This window comes from Balaenoptera musculus, chromosome 1 (genome assembly GCF_009873245.2).
Source record: "Balaenoptera musculus isolate JJ_BM4_2016_0621 chromosome 1, mBalMus1.pri.v3, whole genome shotgun sequence".
NCBI lineage: Eukaryota > Metazoa > Chordata > Mammalia > Artiodactyla > Balaenopteridae > Balaenoptera > Balaenoptera musculus.
This window is the reverse complement of record NC_045785.1, coordinates 32,828,843-32,849,178: the sequence shown is the minus strand read 5'-3', so window position 1 is coordinate 32,849,178 and position 20,336 is coordinate 32,828,843. Positions and strand designations below refer to the sequence as shown.

The 20,336-nt window shown below is 40.6% G+C and overlaps 1 protein-coding gene and 1 non-coding gene across 5 annotated transcripts; one reads left to right on the top strand and one right to left on the bottom strand.

Annotated features, from left to right (window-relative positions):
* Positions 1-1,740: 1,740 nt before the first annotated feature.
* Positions 1,741-18,111, bottom strand: ZFP69 (ZFP69 zinc finger protein). Of its 4 annotated transcripts, none has more exons than XM_036832326.1 (6): positions 17,479-18,111; positions 15,536-16,019; positions 14,086-14,171; positions 8,304-8,430; positions 7,874-7,969; positions 1,741-4,475 (listed from the first exon to the last, which is right to left on the bottom strand). In XM_036832326.1, exons 2-6 carry the CDS (start codon positions 15,660-15,662, stop codon positions 3,340-3,342), a joined length of 1,572 nt encoding a protein of 523 aa, XP_036688221.1. In that variant the 5' UTR covers positions 15,663-16,019; positions 17,479-18,111; the 3' UTR covers positions 1,741-3,339. The 4 variants fall into 4 exon arrangements, with proteins under 4 accessions (XP_036688221.1, XP_036688228.1, XP_036688233.1 ...); XM_036832324.1 differs by having other exon boundaries at positions 3,124-4,475; positions 7,874-7,972; XM_036832333.1 differs by lacking the exons at positions 15,536-16,019; positions 17,479-18,111 and adding an exon at positions 9,216-9,251 and having other exon boundaries at positions 7,874-7,972; positions 14,086-14,169.
* Positions 4,864-4,936, top strand: TRNAK-UUU. The gene has a single exon. It is a non-coding gene; the product is annotated as a tRNA-Lys (tRNA).
* Positions 18,112-20,336: the final 2,225 nt, after the last annotated feature.

Here is a 20,336-nt window from a genome sequence, read left to right as displayed (position 1 = left end):
ATTTGGGAGCCACTACTAGAAAAATAGGCAGTGCTCTATACCAAGTATTCTATTAAGGAATCTGACATTTAGCTTCAAGTTATAAGAAACCATTGAGGGATTTCAAGCAATAATTTGATTAGTTATATGTTTTAGTGTGACCACTCTAGCAGCAGTGGAGACGATAGAGAGATGAGTCCAGATTAGATATAGAAAAAATATTTGGGAATCTATTTAAGCAGTTAGTTAGGAAATGCTAAGAGCCTGATTAAAGTACTGACAACGGGAATAGAGCAGAGAATATAAACTGAAGAGATCCTAAACAGAATGTATAGGACCTGGTGACTGATTGGGAAAGGTGATGGATGAGAGGGAGAAGTTTAAACTGGAGAATTGGATGGTGATACCACTTCCTGGATTAAGGAATACAGATTTTATAGAAAAATTGAGTTTTGGACACACTGACTTTGAGGTGACTATGAGTTACCCAAGTGGAGATATCCAGTGGGATATTGAACATAATGTTTTCTCCTAGAGCTCAGGAGAGATTTGTAAGATATAGATGTAGATGTAAGAGGCGTTGGGATGTTAACAAGATCAGACAAAATGTCTAGCTTGAGAGAATTATGCCTAAGGACACAGTTCTGGGGAAGAACATTCACATAACCAACAGAAGAAGTGCCTGTGGGATAAATCAAATGAACGAATAAGCACTGATAAAAGGCAAAGCCAGTGGGTAGGCTCTGAAGCATAATTTATGAAAGACTTCCTTGGGGCAATAGATCTGAGAAGTAAAACTCTTACAATGGCGAAAAGCAGCTATGTTCAGCCATTAAGGGCAAGTGTTTGGAAAGCCAGGCTAACAAACTTCGAGGAAAAAATGCTCAAAAATATGACTCAGGTGAAAAGATGTGAGTAATTAAAGAAGGGGAGTCTCTATTTCTTCATCTATAAAGAGAGAAGTTTCAAAAAAAAAAGAGAGAAGTTTCAATTAGGTGAGTTCCTAGATCCTTTCCAGTTCTAAAGTTCTGATCTGATAAGCCAGCATTGAAGAGTGAGTAGGATCTGGAATGCTATGAACAGTAACCCTTTCTTCTGCTCTCCTGCCCCTCCAGCCGCCCCCCTGCCCCATTCACCACCACACCATCCACATGGTCCCCACAGAAGCTGAGATCTCTGCCTACAGTTGACTTGTTTAGCGGTGGGCACCTGACCTAGCTGGGCCAGTAAGAGAGCTTCCCCATGACTTTGAGATAAGAAGTGAGAAAGAGAAGACAGTTTTTCTCTGAGTGATGGAAACTGAATATATGTAAAATCGAAAGCTGATGGTAACCGTGATTTGCAATGAGGTGTTGAAAACAAAAAAGAAAAGCCAGAATGAAGAAAACATAAGAAGCAGAGGTCGGAGATGGAGAGAAAACTGCCTGGGTTTTCCAAAGCGTTTCAGATCCTGGTCTCAGTCCACTGTTATAATGTATCGCTGCCCTGAATTCCATGAGATACCCCAATATCCCTCTATTAACACCTCTCTTTGCGACTTAACTAACCTCAGTTGATTTCTGTTACTTGTAACTTAAAGATTCTCAACTAATATATTTGAGTGTAGTCAGAGCCCATATGGGAAGGAGATAAGTAAATGGAAGAGGAAGCTGTAAGGTAGGACTAGATGTAATGAAGGATCTTAAGTGCCAGGCTTTGGTTTATAACTGAGTAGTGGCTGTGGGGATGAAGATGAGGGGAAATCCATCAACATTTCACAGAATCACTAAAACTTTAATAAAACTTTACCAGAATGGAAAATGAACATGTACAAAATCACTGTGGTCCTGACATTGGCACTCAGCTTTCACACATAATAAGCAATGTCAACTAATTAATTAATGCTCGCTTCATTAATTAATGTTTATTAATTAGAAAGTCGTGTCCTACCTCGTTTCTGTCTCCTTCCACATGTGAACTGTAACTCGCTAACATAGCCATCCTGTAAAATGCTACGTATGGCCAGTTGATCAGCTGTGGTATATCCTGCTATATTAAGTACCCTGACTCCATTGTCAGTTTTCCTCCATTCCAAACAAAGGGGTTGCAGCCAAGATTATACTTGCTAAGGCAGGTGGATCAGTCTCTTTAAAGGAACTCTAATTCATCAGACAGTTCCAGACTCAGAAGTCAGGGACTGTAACAGTTGGTGGAGAGATGTCTTCTCCTTCTCCAACTGAGACTTTGGTGGGTCTGGCTGCTATTTGATAACATGCAGATTTCTCTCTGGCTCCAGGGATGGCAAGTGCTGCTCTTTATGGGGATGCAGCTCGGCTGGTACTTCTAGGCTATGTTGTTGAGAGAAGCTGATACTTCTTTAATGGATGATGGGGCTGTTGGCTCAGGAGATGCTTCAGCACCAGATACGGTTCCCACAGTTCTGTATCTTGCTGGTGGGAAAATAAATTGGTCCAACCTCTATGAAGGTCAATTTGGCAGTATCCATCATACAAATGTGCATACCCTTTAGCACAGAAATTCCTGTTCTAGGAATTTACCCTATGCATGTACTTACATTGTGAGAAATAAAGATGCATAAGACTATTCATTGCAACATCATATAAATAAAAGATTGGAAATTCAAAAATCCATCTATAGTGAAGTGGCTAAAGTACATTCAAACCATGGAATACTATCAGCTATAAAAAAAGAATGAGGAGGCACTTTTTTTACTGATATGGAGTGACCTCCATGATATACAGTGAAGTAATAAAAGTAATATGTGTTTGTATGGGGGGCTGCCATTTATGCTTAAAAAGTAAAAAATGTATATATGTATTCTCTTGGATTTAAACAGAAAGATCTCTGGAAGGGTGTACAAAAAACTTAGTTATAAAAAATGGTTGCCTCTGGTAGAATTTTGTGATGGGGGATGGAGGAAGAAGTCTTTTCACTTACACAACTGACTGTACCTTTTGAAGTTTATACCATGTGAAAGTTTTCCCCATTAAAAAAAATTTTTTTTTAATTACAAAAAAGTAGGGGTGGTGATGTTTTAAACAGTAGTTCCCAAATGCTGGTCTGTAAATCAGTGAATGCCCATGATGAATAATTTATTAATCTACCATGAAATCATAAAAGTAATAATGTGTGAATTTTCTATACTGTTGAACTTAATTTGAAGGGCCATCTTTTATTCTTGATTAAGTACTTTGTGTGGAGATATTAGTAGACAGTAGTTATCAATGTAATGTTTATTTACACAGTGGGCAAAATTAGAAGTTGGCATCATTATGTCAATTCCTCCAATTTAGAGTCCTGAAATTCAAAGCACAGAATCGCTGATTTAGACCTGGCTTTTGTTCATGTTTAATAATGTTTTTAGGCATTATTCTGGAAGGCATTTCTCCTGTGTATTTCATGGTGTCGAGTAAGTGATGAATTATAGCTGAAGGCTTTTCCACATTCATTACATTCATAAGGTTTTTCTCCTGTGTGATGCCTCTGATGTTTCTTAAAGGATGAATCATGCCTGTAGGCTTTTCCACAGCGGTTGCATTCATACGCTTTCACTCCTGTATGAACAGTTTTATGGTTGCTAAGGTGTATCCTTTGCCTAAAGGCTTTCCCACATTCCTTACATTTGTAGGGTCTCTCCCCAGTATGGATTCTCTGGTGATGCGTTAGATAAGCTCTATGACTAAAGGTTTTACAACATGTGGTACATGCATAGGGCTTCTCCCCCGTATGAATTCTTATATGTTCACTAAGGTGTCTAATCTGTCTAAAGGTTTTCCCACATTCATTGCATGTAAAGGGTTTCTCTCCAGAATGAGTTCTCAAATGTTGGATCAAGCTAATGTTCTGGCTGAAAGCTTTCTGACATTTATCACATACATAGGGTTTCTCACCAGTGTGAGTTCTATGATGTTGATTAAGAGATGAGCGATGTCTGAAGGCTTTGCCACATTCTTCACATTCAAAGGGTTTCTCACCAGTATGGATTCTTTGGTGTGTGGTAAGGGATGCACTTTGACTAAAGGCCCTTCCGCATTCCTTACATCTGAAAGGTTTCTCACCAGTATGAATTCTCATGTGTTCGGTAAGGTGAATGGGTTGTTTGAAGACTTTTTCACATATATTACATTCATAGGTTTTTGTTCTTATGTAACTTATTGGATGATTAATTAAATCTGATTTGTATTTGTTTCTCTTTCTAGGTGTGTCATATTTATGGTGCCTCTGTTCTATAACAACATTTGAACTCACAATATTTTTGCCAAATTTGTAAGTTTCTTGGCCTCTCTTCTTATGGGTCAAGATGGTTTGTCTCACGTCTCTTCCACGGCTATCCTGGTGGCTTTCTAACTCATCATCATATTTTGAGACTTTTCTCAATGTGGAATAAATGACATCATCCCTCATGAACCTTTCCATCATCATGCCATGATAGAACTGTTCCTGTAAAACGTCATTCTTTGCAGTTGACGCAGGTGTTTCTGTTTTACTCTTCAAATCTGAAAGAAATGGAAAAAATGCAAATAACTCATATTCATTATGCTTTGAAAAATCAATTATTATACTGGGTATGGACTAGAGATTTAGATAACAATACATATAAAGTACATGAAGTTTTGAGTATATTTAAATATGGTTAGGCAGTCTGGAGAGGTAATGGGAAATTAAGAAACAATGAACCAGGTAAAAGTGTGATTTTATATATAGGGTAAAAATTTGAACATTTTAGTCTTCTTCTTTCTATTAATACTAAATAATGAAATTTCAGGGCTATGTCTTAACAGTGTCTTTTTAATTGATAACTACTTTTGGAAAACATTCTCAGAAAGATAAAAAGATTTCCCTCTTCCCACTCCAGCTAGTTCAAAAAATAAGGTTTGAGGGAATTCCCTGGTGGTCCAGTGGTTAGGACTCTGCGCTTTTACTGCCGAGGGCTCGGGTTCAATACCTGGTCAGGGAGCTAAGATCCCGCAAGCTGCACGGTGTGGCCAAAAAAAAAACAAACAAAAAAATTTGAACTAAGAACATTCACAAGAATGTCAAGCTGTCTTTTACTGAAGCTTATATTAATATTTACATATTGTTCTGCTTCCTGTAGTTATTAATCTGTCCCGGGAAGTGTTAATTATACAAAGGAGACTTGTAAGAAACCCAGACTGCTACATTGCTACTATTGCTAGGTTCTATGAAAATATCCTTTCTTTAAAGGATATTTAAAATTCTGACTTTTTAAAAAAATAATTTATTGCACCATTACTAATATTTCAACTGACAGTTCCATATTCCTGAAAAGTATAACTTCTTGTAGGATTTTTGGTTAACACAGAAGGATCATTGGTACTTCCAAATTCCAAATTCTAAATGAATAGATGCAAAAATAAAGTCTATGTTCTGCAGGCCCCTGATTCTGGTCCTGGATCAGGGAGAAGGAAGAGGAGAAGAAGAAGATAGGGGAAGAGAGAACAGGCCATCTATGACCCCTTCCCAATTCGGTATCCAAGCTGAAGCAGGCCCAAGCTTAGGGGAGGAGAGAAGATATAACTTTGAAGTTGGGAATTTTTATTATTATACTGAATTACACATTTCACTAAAATCAGACTGTTCTTATTATTTAAAGGGACTGGACCACCTATGGGACCTCTCTGAGATTTCATCCAGAGGCCAGGAAAGAACATTCATGGTAGCTATTATTATTATTTTCATTACTATAAGTTGAAAAAGAGAAAACCCAGGAGAATGTACAAATTATTGGAATTAATAACAGAGTGAAACAAGGTGGCTGGCTAGAAGATCAAAACCGGTTATGTTATTACACACTAGCAAAAAAGAGAAAACATAATTGAAAAAATTTATACCATTTAAAATAGCAGGGAATTCCCTGGCGGTCCAGTGGTTAGGACTCCGTGCTCTCACTGCCAAGGGCCTGGGTTCGATCCCTGGTTGGGGAACTAAGATCCCACCAGCTGTGCAGGGTGGCCAAAAAAATAAAATAAAATAACAATAAAATATAAGTTCTTCAGGATGAATCTGACAAAAGATGTGCAATGTGTACAAGACTTTTATGGGGGAAAATCCTTTATTTAAAAAAATTAGGAAATATCAGTAAGTAGAGCAATATACCACGTTCCTGGACAGTAGGACTCAATATCATAATATCAACTCCCTCCCAAATTGATCTATAAATTCAATTCTATTCCAATCAAAATACCACCAGAGTATTTTTGTGTGTGTGTGTTTGTGTGTGTGTGTGTGTGTGTGTGTGTGTAATTGGTGCACTCATTATATAATTCATATGGAAAAGCAAGGGGCTAACAATAGCCAGGACAATTTTGAAGAACAAGATATTAAGTCTCACTATGAAATACAGTAATTAAAACAGCCTGGCATTAGAAACTTGGCAGGTGACAGAGTGGCATTAACTATTCAATAATTGGTTCTTGGACTGATTATCCACATGTAAAAAGTTAAACTAGAGCCTCACCTCATACTACATATAAAATAAATTCAGATTTAACCTAAGTATGAAAATCAAAATCTTAAAGATATAAAATAATATATATATATTTTCTATAAATCAATAAGGAAAAAAGATAATATAAAAATTCACAAAGGATATAAACAAGTAATTTACAGAAAAGGAATCCTGGATAGATGGCCAATAAACATGAAAAATATGCTCCCTCTTATTAGTAATCAGGAAAATGAAAAAAACCAACAAGATATTCACCCACTGAATTTATAAAAATGTGAAACTTTGACAATGCCAAGTGTTGACAAAGATGCTGAGTTCTGGAACCTCTCAAAACCTGCTGATAGGAGTACTAATTGGTGCAACTAGTTTGAAGAACAATTTTGTAAAACCTAGCAAAATGAAGGTGACCCAACAAATCTGCTTCTATCAAATATCTCAGAGAAACATGAGAAGTTTTACACAAAGTTTTACTCCAGTATCTTTGTAATCCCCAAATTTAGAAACAGTACAAATGTCTATCAACAGGAAAATGGATAAATTGTGCTTTATTAATTCAACAGAAATGAATGAACCAGAACAATATGGATAAATGTCAACGGTGTTGAATTAGAAAAGCAAGTGGAAAAGTATATATACCACTTATTTAAAGAATAAGAACATGCAAAACAGCATTATATATTGCTTGGGGATATACACATGCAATACAAGTATGAAGATACATATACAAATGAAAATATTTAAACTCAGAAGAATTGGTTGTTTCAAAAGGTAGGAGGGGAATAGCGGGGCTTAAACTCTGTTTTATTTCTTAATCTAGGTGGAAGCTACATAGAAATTTATTTTAATGTTCTCTATGCCTTTCTGAATATCTAAAATATTTCACAATAAAAGCAAAGTTTAAGGAGATTGTTAAAAAACCATTGGATTTGATGAGAAGGAATCCTGTGGTAATTCCTCTTGCAGGACTCTCCATAAAATAGTTATTATAATAAATAAAGATACTTGAGTTAAAGGGAGAGTGAGAATCAAAGCTAGGATTGTAAACTGAAAAGTTGGTGAAAAGTAGAAATAGAATGCAAGAGAGAAGATTAAAGATTTGTAGAATGCAGAGTTCTGAAAAGAGATTTGTTTTCTTTGAGGAGAGACCACGTACATCTGACTGCTTAGGGAAAGGAGCTTTCGATTGGCAGACTTTAGGATACTGAAGAAAGAAGGAAAATCAAGTTTAACCTTAATGAAGAGAAGACTTCTTTTCCCTCCAACTTCAGAGACTTTTGCAAGGTTAGGTGAAGGAAAGGGGTGCAAAGGGAGGGGTAAAATCAGGTTGAGTGCATGCCTGTCCACCCTCTCAGCCTTCCCGCAGCCTGGGAAGATGCTGGGCACTCTGGCCTACATATTGAAAGGCACCATCTGCCTTGGTCTCACCTGAACTGGGATCTCCTGGGCCTTCTTTCTCTGTCATCCATGGTGCTTCTCCTTTCTCCAACTGGGAAATCACACTAGGTTTGGAAAGTTGACATCCTACTTACGGAGTGAAAAAAAGGGTATGAATATTTATGCTGAGGTCTAAGAACCATCCCTGGAACGTAGTTCCAATCCTCTGGTATTTAGGGTCTCTGAAAACAGAAAGGGGCACCACAGCATGTTTTTCTGTTCTCACTCTACAAAGTAAAACTGTTCTCCCAAGGGAGGAGATTCAGGTATGCTCTGGCTTGATTTTCAAAGGAATGAGACATCTATCTCCATCACACAACCCAAGGCCAGGCTCCAGGGAATCTACAGCATTTAATAATTTAGGAATAGTGACTGTCCTGTAATGGGCAGGTTTCTGGACGTATGTGTAACCCATGCTTACCCACTGAGACCAGGTTCCCATAGTTCTCCAGCATCACCTCCCGGTACAGATTCCGGTGAGCAGGGGCCAGCTGCCCCCACTCCTCCTGGGTGAAGTCCACAGATATGTCCTTGAAGGTCAACAGTTCCTAGAATATCAAATATATTCCTTTTCAGTCTGAGACCACCTCCATCAAGATCCAAGATGTTCTTACAGTATTCTAAATTCTGAGAGATTCTAAACTAGTTTTACTGGGAGCCTCCTCTGGATCTGTTTGGTGATTCTCGGAGACTACCATAAATAATTAAACATACAGAAGGACAGATGGTCATATATGTCTTAGAAAAAAATTAAGCAGGATAAGGGGAACAGGGAGAGCCACAGTGAGGCTGGGGAGGATCTTTCACGTAGGGTTGCTGGGGAAGGCCTTCCTAAAAGGGTGATATTGAACAGAGACATGAACTCAGTGAGGAAGAGCCACGTGGAAATCTGAGGGGAGAGCCTTCCAGATGGGGACAAAGGACCTGAGGTGAGAGTGTCCTTGGCTTGTCTGAGGAACAGGAGAGTAGCCAGCATTGCTGGAGGTGGGCTAGTGAAGGGGAATGCAAGGAGATGAGATAAGAGGGGCTGGGGGAGGGAAGAGAGAGGCTTTTAGCACTTATTGTCACAAAGACCAGTGCCTCCCTGCTGAGTTGAAATTCTGGGGCCCTGCTGGAGTTTAATGCAAGATGAACAAAACTGTCTGGAACTGTGGTCTAACCCCTCCCTAGCTCAAATACTGAAGAGGTAAAAAGGATCGGCCCCTCAGCAGTGGTGGCATGGGGCACTGGTAGTTGGGTTAATCAGAAGTGAACTCAATCAAATTAAAGTGTATCTCAGCCAGAGCTCAGCCACAGCTCTAGGAAAAATATGAATAATCAATCAGTCCCTCACCTTAACCACCAGTCAGAGGAAAAGGCTTAGAGTCTTCTGTAAATAAATGGAACAGACAAAAGAAATAAACAGACTATATCTATGTATCTATCTATCCATATATATCTTTATTTGTTAATTGTTTATATAACAAGAGAAATTATTCCTTAGCCCAGATATTCATGTTTCATAGTTCAGGAACACAGGTCAGTGACAAACTTCATGCAACTCAACCCAAAGAAATTCTTTACATTCTAAAATCACTTTGCACTCTGAAAGATACCAGCCTTCCTCATTGCCTCAAAATTTTTCATGGAACCACAATTTCTGTAGAAATCTGCATATGCCTTCTTTCTTGGTTCAGCCAAAGCAATCCTGTAGAAAGCTGCAACCCCCAGGGATACAATGAATGCTCTAACAGTATGAAATAGCAGATGCTTGGCCAGGAGGCCATGCATCTGAGGTTTTGTCAAAGAACTGGAAACCATGATAGTTATTCACGTCAACACCAATGTCCTTCCAGGCTGATGGAGAAACGGACCTATCTATGCATATTTCATCCTCCACCATTCTTTTATACACAATATCTGAACTACAATAAAAAATTATTAGACATACAAAGAAGGAGGAATTTCTGACCTATAATCAAGAAAATAAAAACATAAGAAGCAAACACCTAGGTAACCAAGTCATTGGAATTAGCAGAAAAGAAGTTTAAAGAAATTATTAAAATATATGTTGAAGAGGGCTTCCCTGGTGGCACAGTGGTTAAGAACCTGCCTGCCAATTCAGGGGACACAGGTTCAAGCCCTGGTCCAGGAAGATCCCACATGCTGCAGAGCAACTAAGCCCGTGCACCACAACTACTGAAGCCTGCGCGCCCTAGAGCCCGTGCTCCACAACAAGAGAAGCCGCCACAACGAGAAGTCTGCGCACCGCAAGGAAGAGTAGCCCCCACTCCCCGCAACTAGAGAAAGCCTGCACACAGCAATGAAGACCCAACGCAGCCAAAAATAAATAAATAAGTAAATTTATTAAAAAAATACATGTTGAAGAATTTACAATAAAATACGGATAGAATAGGTGAAAATGTGGGGTTAATTGAGGAGAGAGATAGAAATGCTAAAAAAGAACTAAAAGACAATTCTATAAGTGAAAAATACAATATCTGAAAAATCCACTGGATGGGCTTAACAACAGATGGACCCTGATGAAGACAAAATCAGTGAAACTTAAACACAGGTCAAGAGATAGTATTCAAATGGAAGCACCAAGAGAGAAAAAGAAAAACAAAAAAACAAAAAAACCTGGGATAATATCAAGTAGTCTAATATACATGTAATTAGAATATAAGAAGGAGAAGAGAGAATGAGCAGAAAAAAATATCTGAAGAAATAAAGCCTGAAAAATTTCCAAATTTGAGTAAAAAATCAACCCACAAATCCAAAAGCCAGCAAACCCTCCATGGGGGGGAAAAGAAATTCAGAGACTATCATGTCTATGCACACCATTAAAACTGCTGAAGAGCAAAGATAAAACGGAAGAACATAAAAGTAGTGAAAAAAAGGTAGGAAAGGAGGAACAAAACAAACAAGAAAAGTTGGTATAAAACAAAGGAACAAACAGAAAGACATGTCACATCTGGGGAAAGAATAAGAATAAGAGCTGACTTCTCATCTGAAACAATACAAGCCACAAAATCATGGAACATCTTTAAAGTGCTTAAAAGAAAAAACAGTCACCCTAGAATTCTATATTCAGTAAAAGATTCTCAAATAGGAAGACCATATAAAGACATTTTTAGATCACCAAAGCTGTGAGAATTCATCATCAGAACACCCCCACTACAGGAAATGCTAAATGACATTCTTTAGGCTGAAGGGAAATAATGTCAGTTAGAAACTTAGAACTTGGTGGTGGGATGAATTGGGAGATACTGATTGACATATATACAGTAATATGTGTAAAATAGACAACTAATAAGAACCTGCTGTATAAAAAATAAATAAAATAAAATTCAAAAGTTAAAAAAAAAAACTTGGAACTAAAGGAAGGAATGAAAAGTGCTTGAATTGGTAAATGTGTGCAAAGATGAAAGGCTCATTTTTTTTCCTTTTCTTAATTTCTTATAAGACAATTTACTGTTAAAAGCAAAAATAAGAACAATGTATTATGGGGTGTATAAGATGTAAAGTGAAAAGCATGACGACAATACACAAAGAATGGGAAGAGTAAATGGGAAAATAAGGCTTTCATATTATATGTGAAACAGTATAGTAGTAATTCAACTGTGACATGTGAAAAATGCATATTGTAATAGCTAGAGCAACCACTAAAAACAAATGAAAGAAGTACAGCTAAAAAAGTCATTAGAGGACATAAAATAGAATACTAAAAAAACTGCACAATCCAAAAGAAGGCAGGAGGGGAACAAAGAAACAAAAGAATAGATTTGACAAACAGCAAACAAAGAACAAGAATATACACTTAAATCCCACCACATCAATGATTATGTAACTGTAAATGTACTAAGCAAGCACAACCCAGCTATATTTAAGAAGGTCACACTTTAAATATAAAGCCACAAATAAGTTAAAAGTAAAAGAATGAGGGACTTCCCTGGTGGCGCAGTGGTTAAGAATCCACCTGCCAATGCAGGGGACACGGGTTTGATCCCTGGTCCGGGAAGATCCCACATGCCGCAGAGCAACTAAGCCCGTGCGCCACAACTACTGAGCCTGCACTCTAGAGCCCACAAACCACAACTACTGACGCCCGTGCACCCCAGAACCTATGCTCCACAACAAGAGAAGCCACCACAATGAGAAGCCCGCGCACCGCAATGAAGAGTAGCCCCCACTCGCCACAACTAGAGAAAGCCCGGGCGCAGCAATGAAGACCCAACGCAGCCAAAAATAAATAAATAAATAAAATTTAAAAAAGAAAGTAAAAGAATGAGAAAAAGCTATCCTATACCAACAATAACTAAAAACACTGGAGGAGCTATGTTAAATCAGACAAAGTGGGCTTAGGAAAAAGAATATTATGAGGCATAAAGAAGAGACATTTCGTAATGATAAATGGTCAGTCCATCAAGAAGACAACAATCCTATGTGTTTATGCACCTGATAACAGAATTCAAAATAAATAAAGCACAGTTGACAGATCTAAAGGGAGATACAGATGAAACCATAATAATTAGAGATTTTAACACTCCACTCAGTAAATGATGGAACAAGTAGACAAAAATTCATCAACGATATAGATTTGAACAACCTATCAACCAACTTAACCTAACTGACATTTGTAGAGCACTATACCTAACCAGTGCAGCGTATAAATTTTTTTTTTTTAGATTCTTTTTTAAAGTAAACTTTTTATTTTGAGATTACAGATTTATTATATAATTTTAATTGTAGATTTACATGCAGTTGTAAGAAAAAATGCAGAGATCCCATGTACTCTCTACTGGGGGTAAAACAGAGTTTTAATTGGAAAGGGGCACAAGGGAACATTCTGAGATGGTGGAAATGCTCTATATCTTGATTTGGTTACATGGTATATACATACGTCAAAATAGAACTATGTACTCTCTTAAGTGTATTTTCCTAAATGTAAATTACAACTCAATTTTAAGAAATTTAATCTTATCCCAGTGCTAAGAATCCCACCAGTTTTTGACAAATGTCAGGTGGTAAGAATTCCAGATAAGTGGAATGTAGATATAAGATACCTCTTCAAATAATTAGAATATTATTACTGCTTCCATATTACCAGAAATAACCCTGGAATACATTTCAATCCTAAAAGGTGTTAGCATCTGAATTAACAGAGGAAACTGGGATTGTAAACAGCTAAAAAAGTCACCGAGCAAGTAAATACAGGAGATGAGTTCAAATCCTGTACCATCTAATTTCAGAACCCAAGTTCTCACCTAAAACTCTTCTGTCCTCGAATAACATCTCCTCTTTAACAGTCTTCCTTTCTCGTTTATTCTACAGTTTTCCTTCTGTTTCACCTATCCTTCTACCAGGTGGTAAGGACACCATTTCCACACCCTGTTGTAACCGCCCAGCCTGTCTAATGTGTATGCTCTGTGGCCTGAACATTTCTTCTCTACTCACGTCTTTGGTTGCAGTTTGACCTCTGCTCCAGACACTATTCTAAGGGCTACCTCATGAAGTGATAGATGTACCTCACTAAAAATGTCAAAACTTTATTCTCATTAAGTTTGTTTTTGAGTATGAAATACTCATAAAAATTGAGGTTTATTGGACTTCCCTGGTGGTGCAGTGGTTAAGAATCTGCCTGCCAATGCAGGGAACATGGGTTCCATCCCTGGTCCGGGAAGATCCCACATGCCGTGGAGCAACTAAGCCCATGCACCACAACTACTGAGCCTGCGCTCTAGAGCCCACGAATCCCACGCGCCTAAAGCCCGTGCTCCGCAACAAGAGAAGCCACCGCAATGAGAAGCCTGCACACTGCAACGAAGAGTAGCCCCTGCTCGCCCCAACTAGAGAAAGCCCACATGCAGCAACAAAGACCCAATGCAGCCAAAAATAAATAAATAAATAAATTTATTATTTTTTCAAAATTGAGGTTTATCTTAGCCCCAAGTTTTTAGGGGCTAGAATTATATCACTCATTTTGCTTTCTCTACAAAAATTCACACAACATTAGATCTAGATGTTGGTTAGAAACAAGCGTTTTCTATGAGTAAGGAAACTGCTGCCACTGCAGCCCAGTTTTCTGTAAAAGACTAACTTGCACTGAGTTCCCTGGGTGAAATTCGTTAGCCTCAATATACCCCAACTCCCCAGAAAAGGGCAAGTTATAATCTTAAAAACCAAAAAGCATGTCAAGAAAGTGACAGGAAACTTCAACCCACCTGGGAGTCTCTTGTCAGGGCCCCAGGAGTCACTTCATCCTTTAAACTTTCTCCCTGGGTCTCATCAGCATCCTGAGATAGCAGAGCTGAGGAAGGAAAAGAGCCAGAAAGTTTGCATCTCCCCAAATCCCCCAAATAGAAAAACTGCCTGTAGATCTGCTGAATATAGCCCCCCTCTCAAAACATTCACAGAGGGACATTCAGAGCAACTCAAGAGCAGACTGGAGCCTCCTTAATGAGGAGGATCTGCAGGGCATTGCTTTGGGCATTAACGTTTCCCAATGGCCAGTGCTGGTCCAAAAGCACAGACCTACCAGGCCACTCCTTTGTTCAAAGGTTCCCGACAAGAAAGAAAAATACAAACACCTCCCATGGACTTCAAGGCACTCTATAATCTGCCTGAAGCACATTTTCCCAGCATTAGTTTCCTCTAACCACCATCCTTTATCTGTGGGACCCATACAGTGACCACATTCTTAACCCTTAGTTAAGACTAGAACAGTCTCCATTCTCTGAACCACTCTTCAAGGTACCCACTTTTGTATCTTTTCCTCAATTCTTCCGTAAAAAAAACTTAGACATCTTTTAAGGCCCAATTCAATGCTATCTGCTTTGTGAAATTTTCTCTGATAAGTACAATCAGAAGAATGTTTCCTGTCTCTTGTCTTCCAAAAGAATTTTACCATAGAATGTATTTAGGCTACTTTCTATTCTTTTGATCTGAGTATGTGTCTATCTCCATCAACTAATAATTAGCATTAGAGATCATTATTCATTTTTCCATCCATCAAGATGCTTAGCAAAGTCCCCTGCCTGACAGAGCTAGAATATAACAAATACAAGCTGGATTTGAAGTGTTATAGGTACGAACTAAGAGACCACATGAGACATACAAATTCCTCTGTCCACCCATCTATTCTGACCCAACCACCAAATACTGTGTAATCTTGGTTATGTTTCCCACTGAACTCATATATTTCAAGGTAAAAAGAGAGTTACTAAGCATGTCATTCCTTCTTCCTGGCAGGAGATGAAAAGAAAGAAAAAAATATTGGTTTGGGGTTAAAATGACTGAAACTTGTGAAGGAAAACCACTGGAGGGCTTAAGAAAGTAGAAATCTTTGACCCCAACGTCTGTGAGTCACACTTACACACTTGGGAGCCGCTGGTGGAGAACACCCTGAATTCTGTCTTCCTGTCCTGTGTTTATTCGAGGACACGAGATGGGAGCAGCACGGTACACGTGTCGCAAGGATCCAGTGCTCAGAGCCCAACATTTTCTCTCACAGCTATCCCCTTCCCCAAAGCCATAAGCATGAGCCCCAAGGACCTCCTTTCCTCCAATTTTCTCCCCTAGAGACACCTCAATGACGTGTGTACCTATCTTTCTGCAAGCAAACTGAGACCCCTTCCTCTACTTCCATCCCCTCCCTCCATCAGCCTCTCTCACCTTCTCCTTCAAACATCTTGGTCACGTGCTCCCACAGGGGTGCCCCTTCCTTGGCCTTCTGTGGATGGTGCAACTTCACCCAGGTGCTGGCCTCAGTGGGCAGGGTAATCAGGAGCTGCTGTAGCATGATGATGCCACCCGACTGGCCTTGTCCACTTCTGGGGAGGACACTGCCAGAGCCTCTGCTGAGACGCCTCACAGTTGTATGGTCCTCCTCTGATCACAATCTCCTGCCCTCAGGACTTTGGCGTGTCCCTGCGGCACCAGAACCTGGGGGCTCCTAGAGGCTAATGTGGCTTGAACAGGTCTGAAAAAGTGACTCCTTTCTGAAATTAAGTACTGCCTGCTGGGGAGGCGGCTAGTTGAGTAGGTCTGAGTACATGCCTCTTCATATTCTTCTAGAGGAGCAAAAGGCAGGAGAGGAGGGATCCAGAAAACTGATCATACAGCTAGAACTCCAGAACTTGCAGAAATATATTTAAAACTGCAAAAGATCCAAAAACAAAGATGTGGCATCAATGTGGAAATAAGTATAACTGGTGCTTTGGATGTGGCTTTAATTTCCAGTTCTATACACACTTTCATAAACAGCCAATGACACACAAACACCAAGGATACACAAACATACACAGTCCCTGCCTTGATTTCCTTCCTTGTACGCTGCATGCATCTTCTGCCTGGATACAGACTTGGGAGTTAAGAGGGCAAGCTTAGAAACCAGATAGCTTGGGTTAGAATCCTGACACTTGCACTTCAAAGCTCTAAGACACTTCAGTTCTCTGAGCTTCAGTCTCATCATCTAGAAAATGCAGATAATAAATGTACTTCATAGGGCTGTAACAATGTTGGGAATATAGTACCTTCATAGACATTATTAAAAACCTTTTGCTTTGGGCTTCCCTGGTGGTGCAGTGGTTGAGAATCTGCCTGTTAATGCAGGGGACACGGGTTCGAGCCATGGTCTGGGAAGATCCCACATGCCGCGGAGCAACTAGGCCCGTGAGCCACAACTACTGAGCCTGCGCGTCTGGAGCCTGTGCTCCGCACACAAATGACAGTGAGAGGCCCGCGCACCGCGATGAAGAGTGGCCCCCGCTTGCCGCAACTAGAGGAAGCCCTCTCACAGAAACGAAGACCCAACACAGCCAAAATAAAATAAAATAAATAGTAATTAAAGGTGCTAATAATTTAAAAAAAATCTTTTGCTTTAATGTTGCAATCATAGCATTACCTTTTAAAATTATTTTTTAAAAACAATTACAGATCTGAATTTAAAGTTCAAGTATCTCAACTGATGGAATAATCACATGGCTGTGTTTTCACACGGGCAAGTAGTGACAGACACAGCACCACCCACGTGGATGCCCAGCAGCTGGCAAGTCCTTTTAACCTCTGGGTTAAGATACATCTTGCTTTCAGAAACGTTCAACTGGGGGAGAGGGGTATGTCTTCAAATGGAGGAAATATAGTACTTTGAATATAATGAGGACTATTGCATAACTGTTCGTAGCAGGAAAATTTGGAAACAGCCCAAATTCATCATCTCATCGAACCCCCTGGCATCTGAACATGTGCCTCCACAGCGACCAGGTCCAATGTATCCTGGCCCCAAGAACAGTCCTAGTCCTAGCTCCCTGGAAAGGGAGCCGGCCTAACTTTTTGGAGTTTGTGGGGCAGGGTGTTTGGCTTCTTCTTGTTTTCAGCTGTGACTGATGCAGAGAAAGGAGCTGCCTCCTATGGATAGGAGCATGTAGGAAAATATCCTAACCCTGAATAAATAAAAAGTAAAATGGCTTGTTACCACAGTGAGGAAACTTTCGAATCTTATGAAATGGTTAAAAACAGAGAAGCTTCATTTCGAGACGCCCCTTCTCACTGCTCCCAGAAGTGCCTCCCTCGGACTTAGAGACTTGCAGACACAGGCAGCTTAGCTTCCTACTCACCAGACCGGCCTTGGACGCTGGCAGGACGAGAGATTGGGGGCGTGAGAGAGCCCGTTCTTGAGGCTTTCAGCTCCAGAGGGTGTCTCTTTAGAGAAGGGCCGTGGGTAACAGATTTTGTTCTTTCCCGGCCTTTTATAGACAGACCACATCCCCACCCAACACAATGATTCTTTTAAAAACGCCCAACGTTCACGCAGGCTTCCTTCGGAAGCTCAGAGGACTATCGGCCTCCGGACGGGACCGGGGAATCTTTTCCAAATTCCCGAGAGGCGGCCTAGGGCGGGTGCTGCGGCACCAGGTGAACCCACCGCCCCTCCAAGGTATCCTTTCCCGGCCGCACCCCCGGGAACGGGGCTTTGGGGGCCGCAATGCGAGGGGTGCCCAGAACCGGCTTCCCGCAGACCCGGGCGAGGATACAGCTCGCCGGCCGCTGCTTTGATGCCGGCCCGGCGGCAGCAGCCAGGCCCACCGGCGCCCAGCCTCCTGGGCCGCAGCCCGGGTGTCCCGGCGCCTCCACCCTCCCGGCGCGCCGTCGCCTTTGCCCGTGCCCCGGGTCGCTCTCGCCCGGGCCCTGGCGGGTTGGGGGTGCGGCCCCAGATGCTGCGGTGCAGCCACAGACCCCGGCGCCCGCCCTTCTTCCGGCGGCTCAGCACGCCTGGCCGCCCGCTCCGCCCACGGGGAGCCGCGAGGGCCCCGCCCTCTCCAGGGAGGCAGGCGCTCCCGAAAACCCGGAACCCAGACTCTGCCGGATTCCCCCACGGCACGCGTGCCCCCAGGGCTGCCAGACCCTGGTCAGCGGCCACCCAGGCGGACCGCTTGCGTTTCCTGACTGTGGTCCCAAGAGACTAGGTGGCCCGCCCAGCTCTTCTGGTGGGGAAGCCCTTTCTCTGTCGTTCATTCATTCATTTATTCAACTATCTTCTGAGTGCCTAGATCTGCCACACATTGTTACAGGCTCTGGGGAGATACCAGTTATCAAAAAGCAGTCCTGCTTTCTTGGATCTTAATTCTGGCAAAATTAAATAGATAATAATAATGTAGAAAGGGAATATTGCCTGCCATTCCAGTAAACAACAAATTGCCTGACATCAAGCCATCAGCCACTGCAGCCCTCACTGAGAGGGGAATTCAGGATGGAGACAAACAGGAAACACTCTGCACTCTGGATACTGGTCCTAGATAGTTAAGATGCGTATCTAAGGAATAATTTCATTGAGCCCAGACTCTTGCATCTTCCCATACATAGAAAAGCACTAAAATCATTAAGTTTTTTTGAGATGTCTGTAGATTAACAGTAATCTTTTTATGTTTGACTACATGTCTTTCTTCAGCAAAAAATCCTATGTATCCTGGCTCCTCCCTTACCTCTTCAAAGCAGTTCCTCAGAGCTATCTGAGAGGCTGTCTCCCAGGCTATAGTCCTCAGCAAGTTCCCCAAATAAAACTTAACATGCAACTTTTAGGTTGTGCACTTTTCTTCAGTCCACGATAAATAGAAAAATAAAGAGATAATCCCCCAAGTGATGGTAAGGGCTACGAAGAAAAAGGAGGCAGCGTGTGGAGAGGGGGATAGGCGATGACTGGAGTTCCTCTTTCTGGTAACAGTGGGCTAGCATATTTATATCAACCCACCTCAGGAAACAACAATCAAATTAAAAATCTCTGGAATATATGCAGAATATGTGAAGTTCTTAAAGGAATGTATTAATTTGCTAGAGCTGCTACAACAAAATACCACAGACTAGGTGGCTTAAATAACAGAAATTTATTTTCTCACAGTTTTGGAGGCTAAAAGCCCAAGATCCAGGTCTCAGCAGGATTGGTTTCTCCTGAAGCCACTCTCCTTGGCTTACAAATGGCTCCCTTCTCCCTATGACCTCACATGGTCTTTCCTCTGTGTGCTTTCATGCCCCTAGTGTCTGTCTATGTGTCCAATTTTCTTCTTCTTCTTATAAGGACACTTCTTAAAATCTCCTTATATGAAGATTGGATTGGATTAGAGTATACCCAAATGCCTCATTCTAAATTAATCACCTCTTTAAAGTGACCAAGCTTAATCACTTGAATATGTGATTAAATACAGTCAAATTCTGAAGTACTGGGGGTTAGGATTCCAACATCTGAATTTTAGGGGGATGCTATTCAGCCCATAGCAAGCTGTCTAAGAGATGGCATGATATTAGGGAACTGCCAGACCAAAAGCTGGAAAGCCAGGATCCAGGGACATGATATGACTTGGAAGATGCCTTTGCTGAGGGTATTTACCTAACTGGAAAATTATAATTTTTCACTTCAAAGAAGAAAAAATAAATAAAATACAGTGTGTGGGGAGTGAAATAGAAGACCCTCTGTATAATAACTGGGACCCCAAAGGGCTATATACTCAGGAGAAGAATGAATTGGAAGTGGAACAGCTTCAGGGGAATTTACAGGCTAGGGTCAAATTGCCTGTCCAAGTCTTGATTTTGGTTTAAGGTGGGCTCTGACTGAGATGCTATCAGATGCCTGGAAAAAACAAATACAAATCCTCTCTGGAGGAAAGCATTATAATTATAGGCCTTAGATTGTTCCTACGTGTAAGTTTTCATAGAAATGGTGAGTACAGAGTTAAAGATAGGCTGGTACACAGGGAAACTAGACTCCTAGTGAGTGTTTCAGCAGAAACACAAACAACAGAAATAGATCTACAAAGACAACTGCTTTTGGAATTACCAGATGCAAAGTATAAAACAATTTATGTTTTCTTTGTTTAAAGAAATAAAAGATAACTCAGACAGTTTTGGCAGATACCTGGAAACTATAAAAAGTGATAAAACATATATTTTTAAAAAACTAAATAGAAACTCTATGACAAACAAA

Excerpts from the sequence above, each read along its gene's own strand:
- ZFP69 (XM_036832324.1), bottom strand. The coding sequence starts at position 15,662 with ATGCTACAGCAGCTCCTGATTACCCTGCCCACTGAGGCCAGCACCTGG. Across the intron at positions 7,973-8,303 it reads TGGGAACCTGGTCTCAGTGG|TAGGATGTCAACTTTCCAAA; the intron begins GTAAGCATGGGT and ends TCACTCCGTAAG. Across the intron at positions 4,476-7,873 it reads CCCAGGAGATCCCAGTTCAG|ATTTGAAGAGTAAAACAGAA; the intron begins GTGAGACCAAGG and ends CATTTCTTTCAG.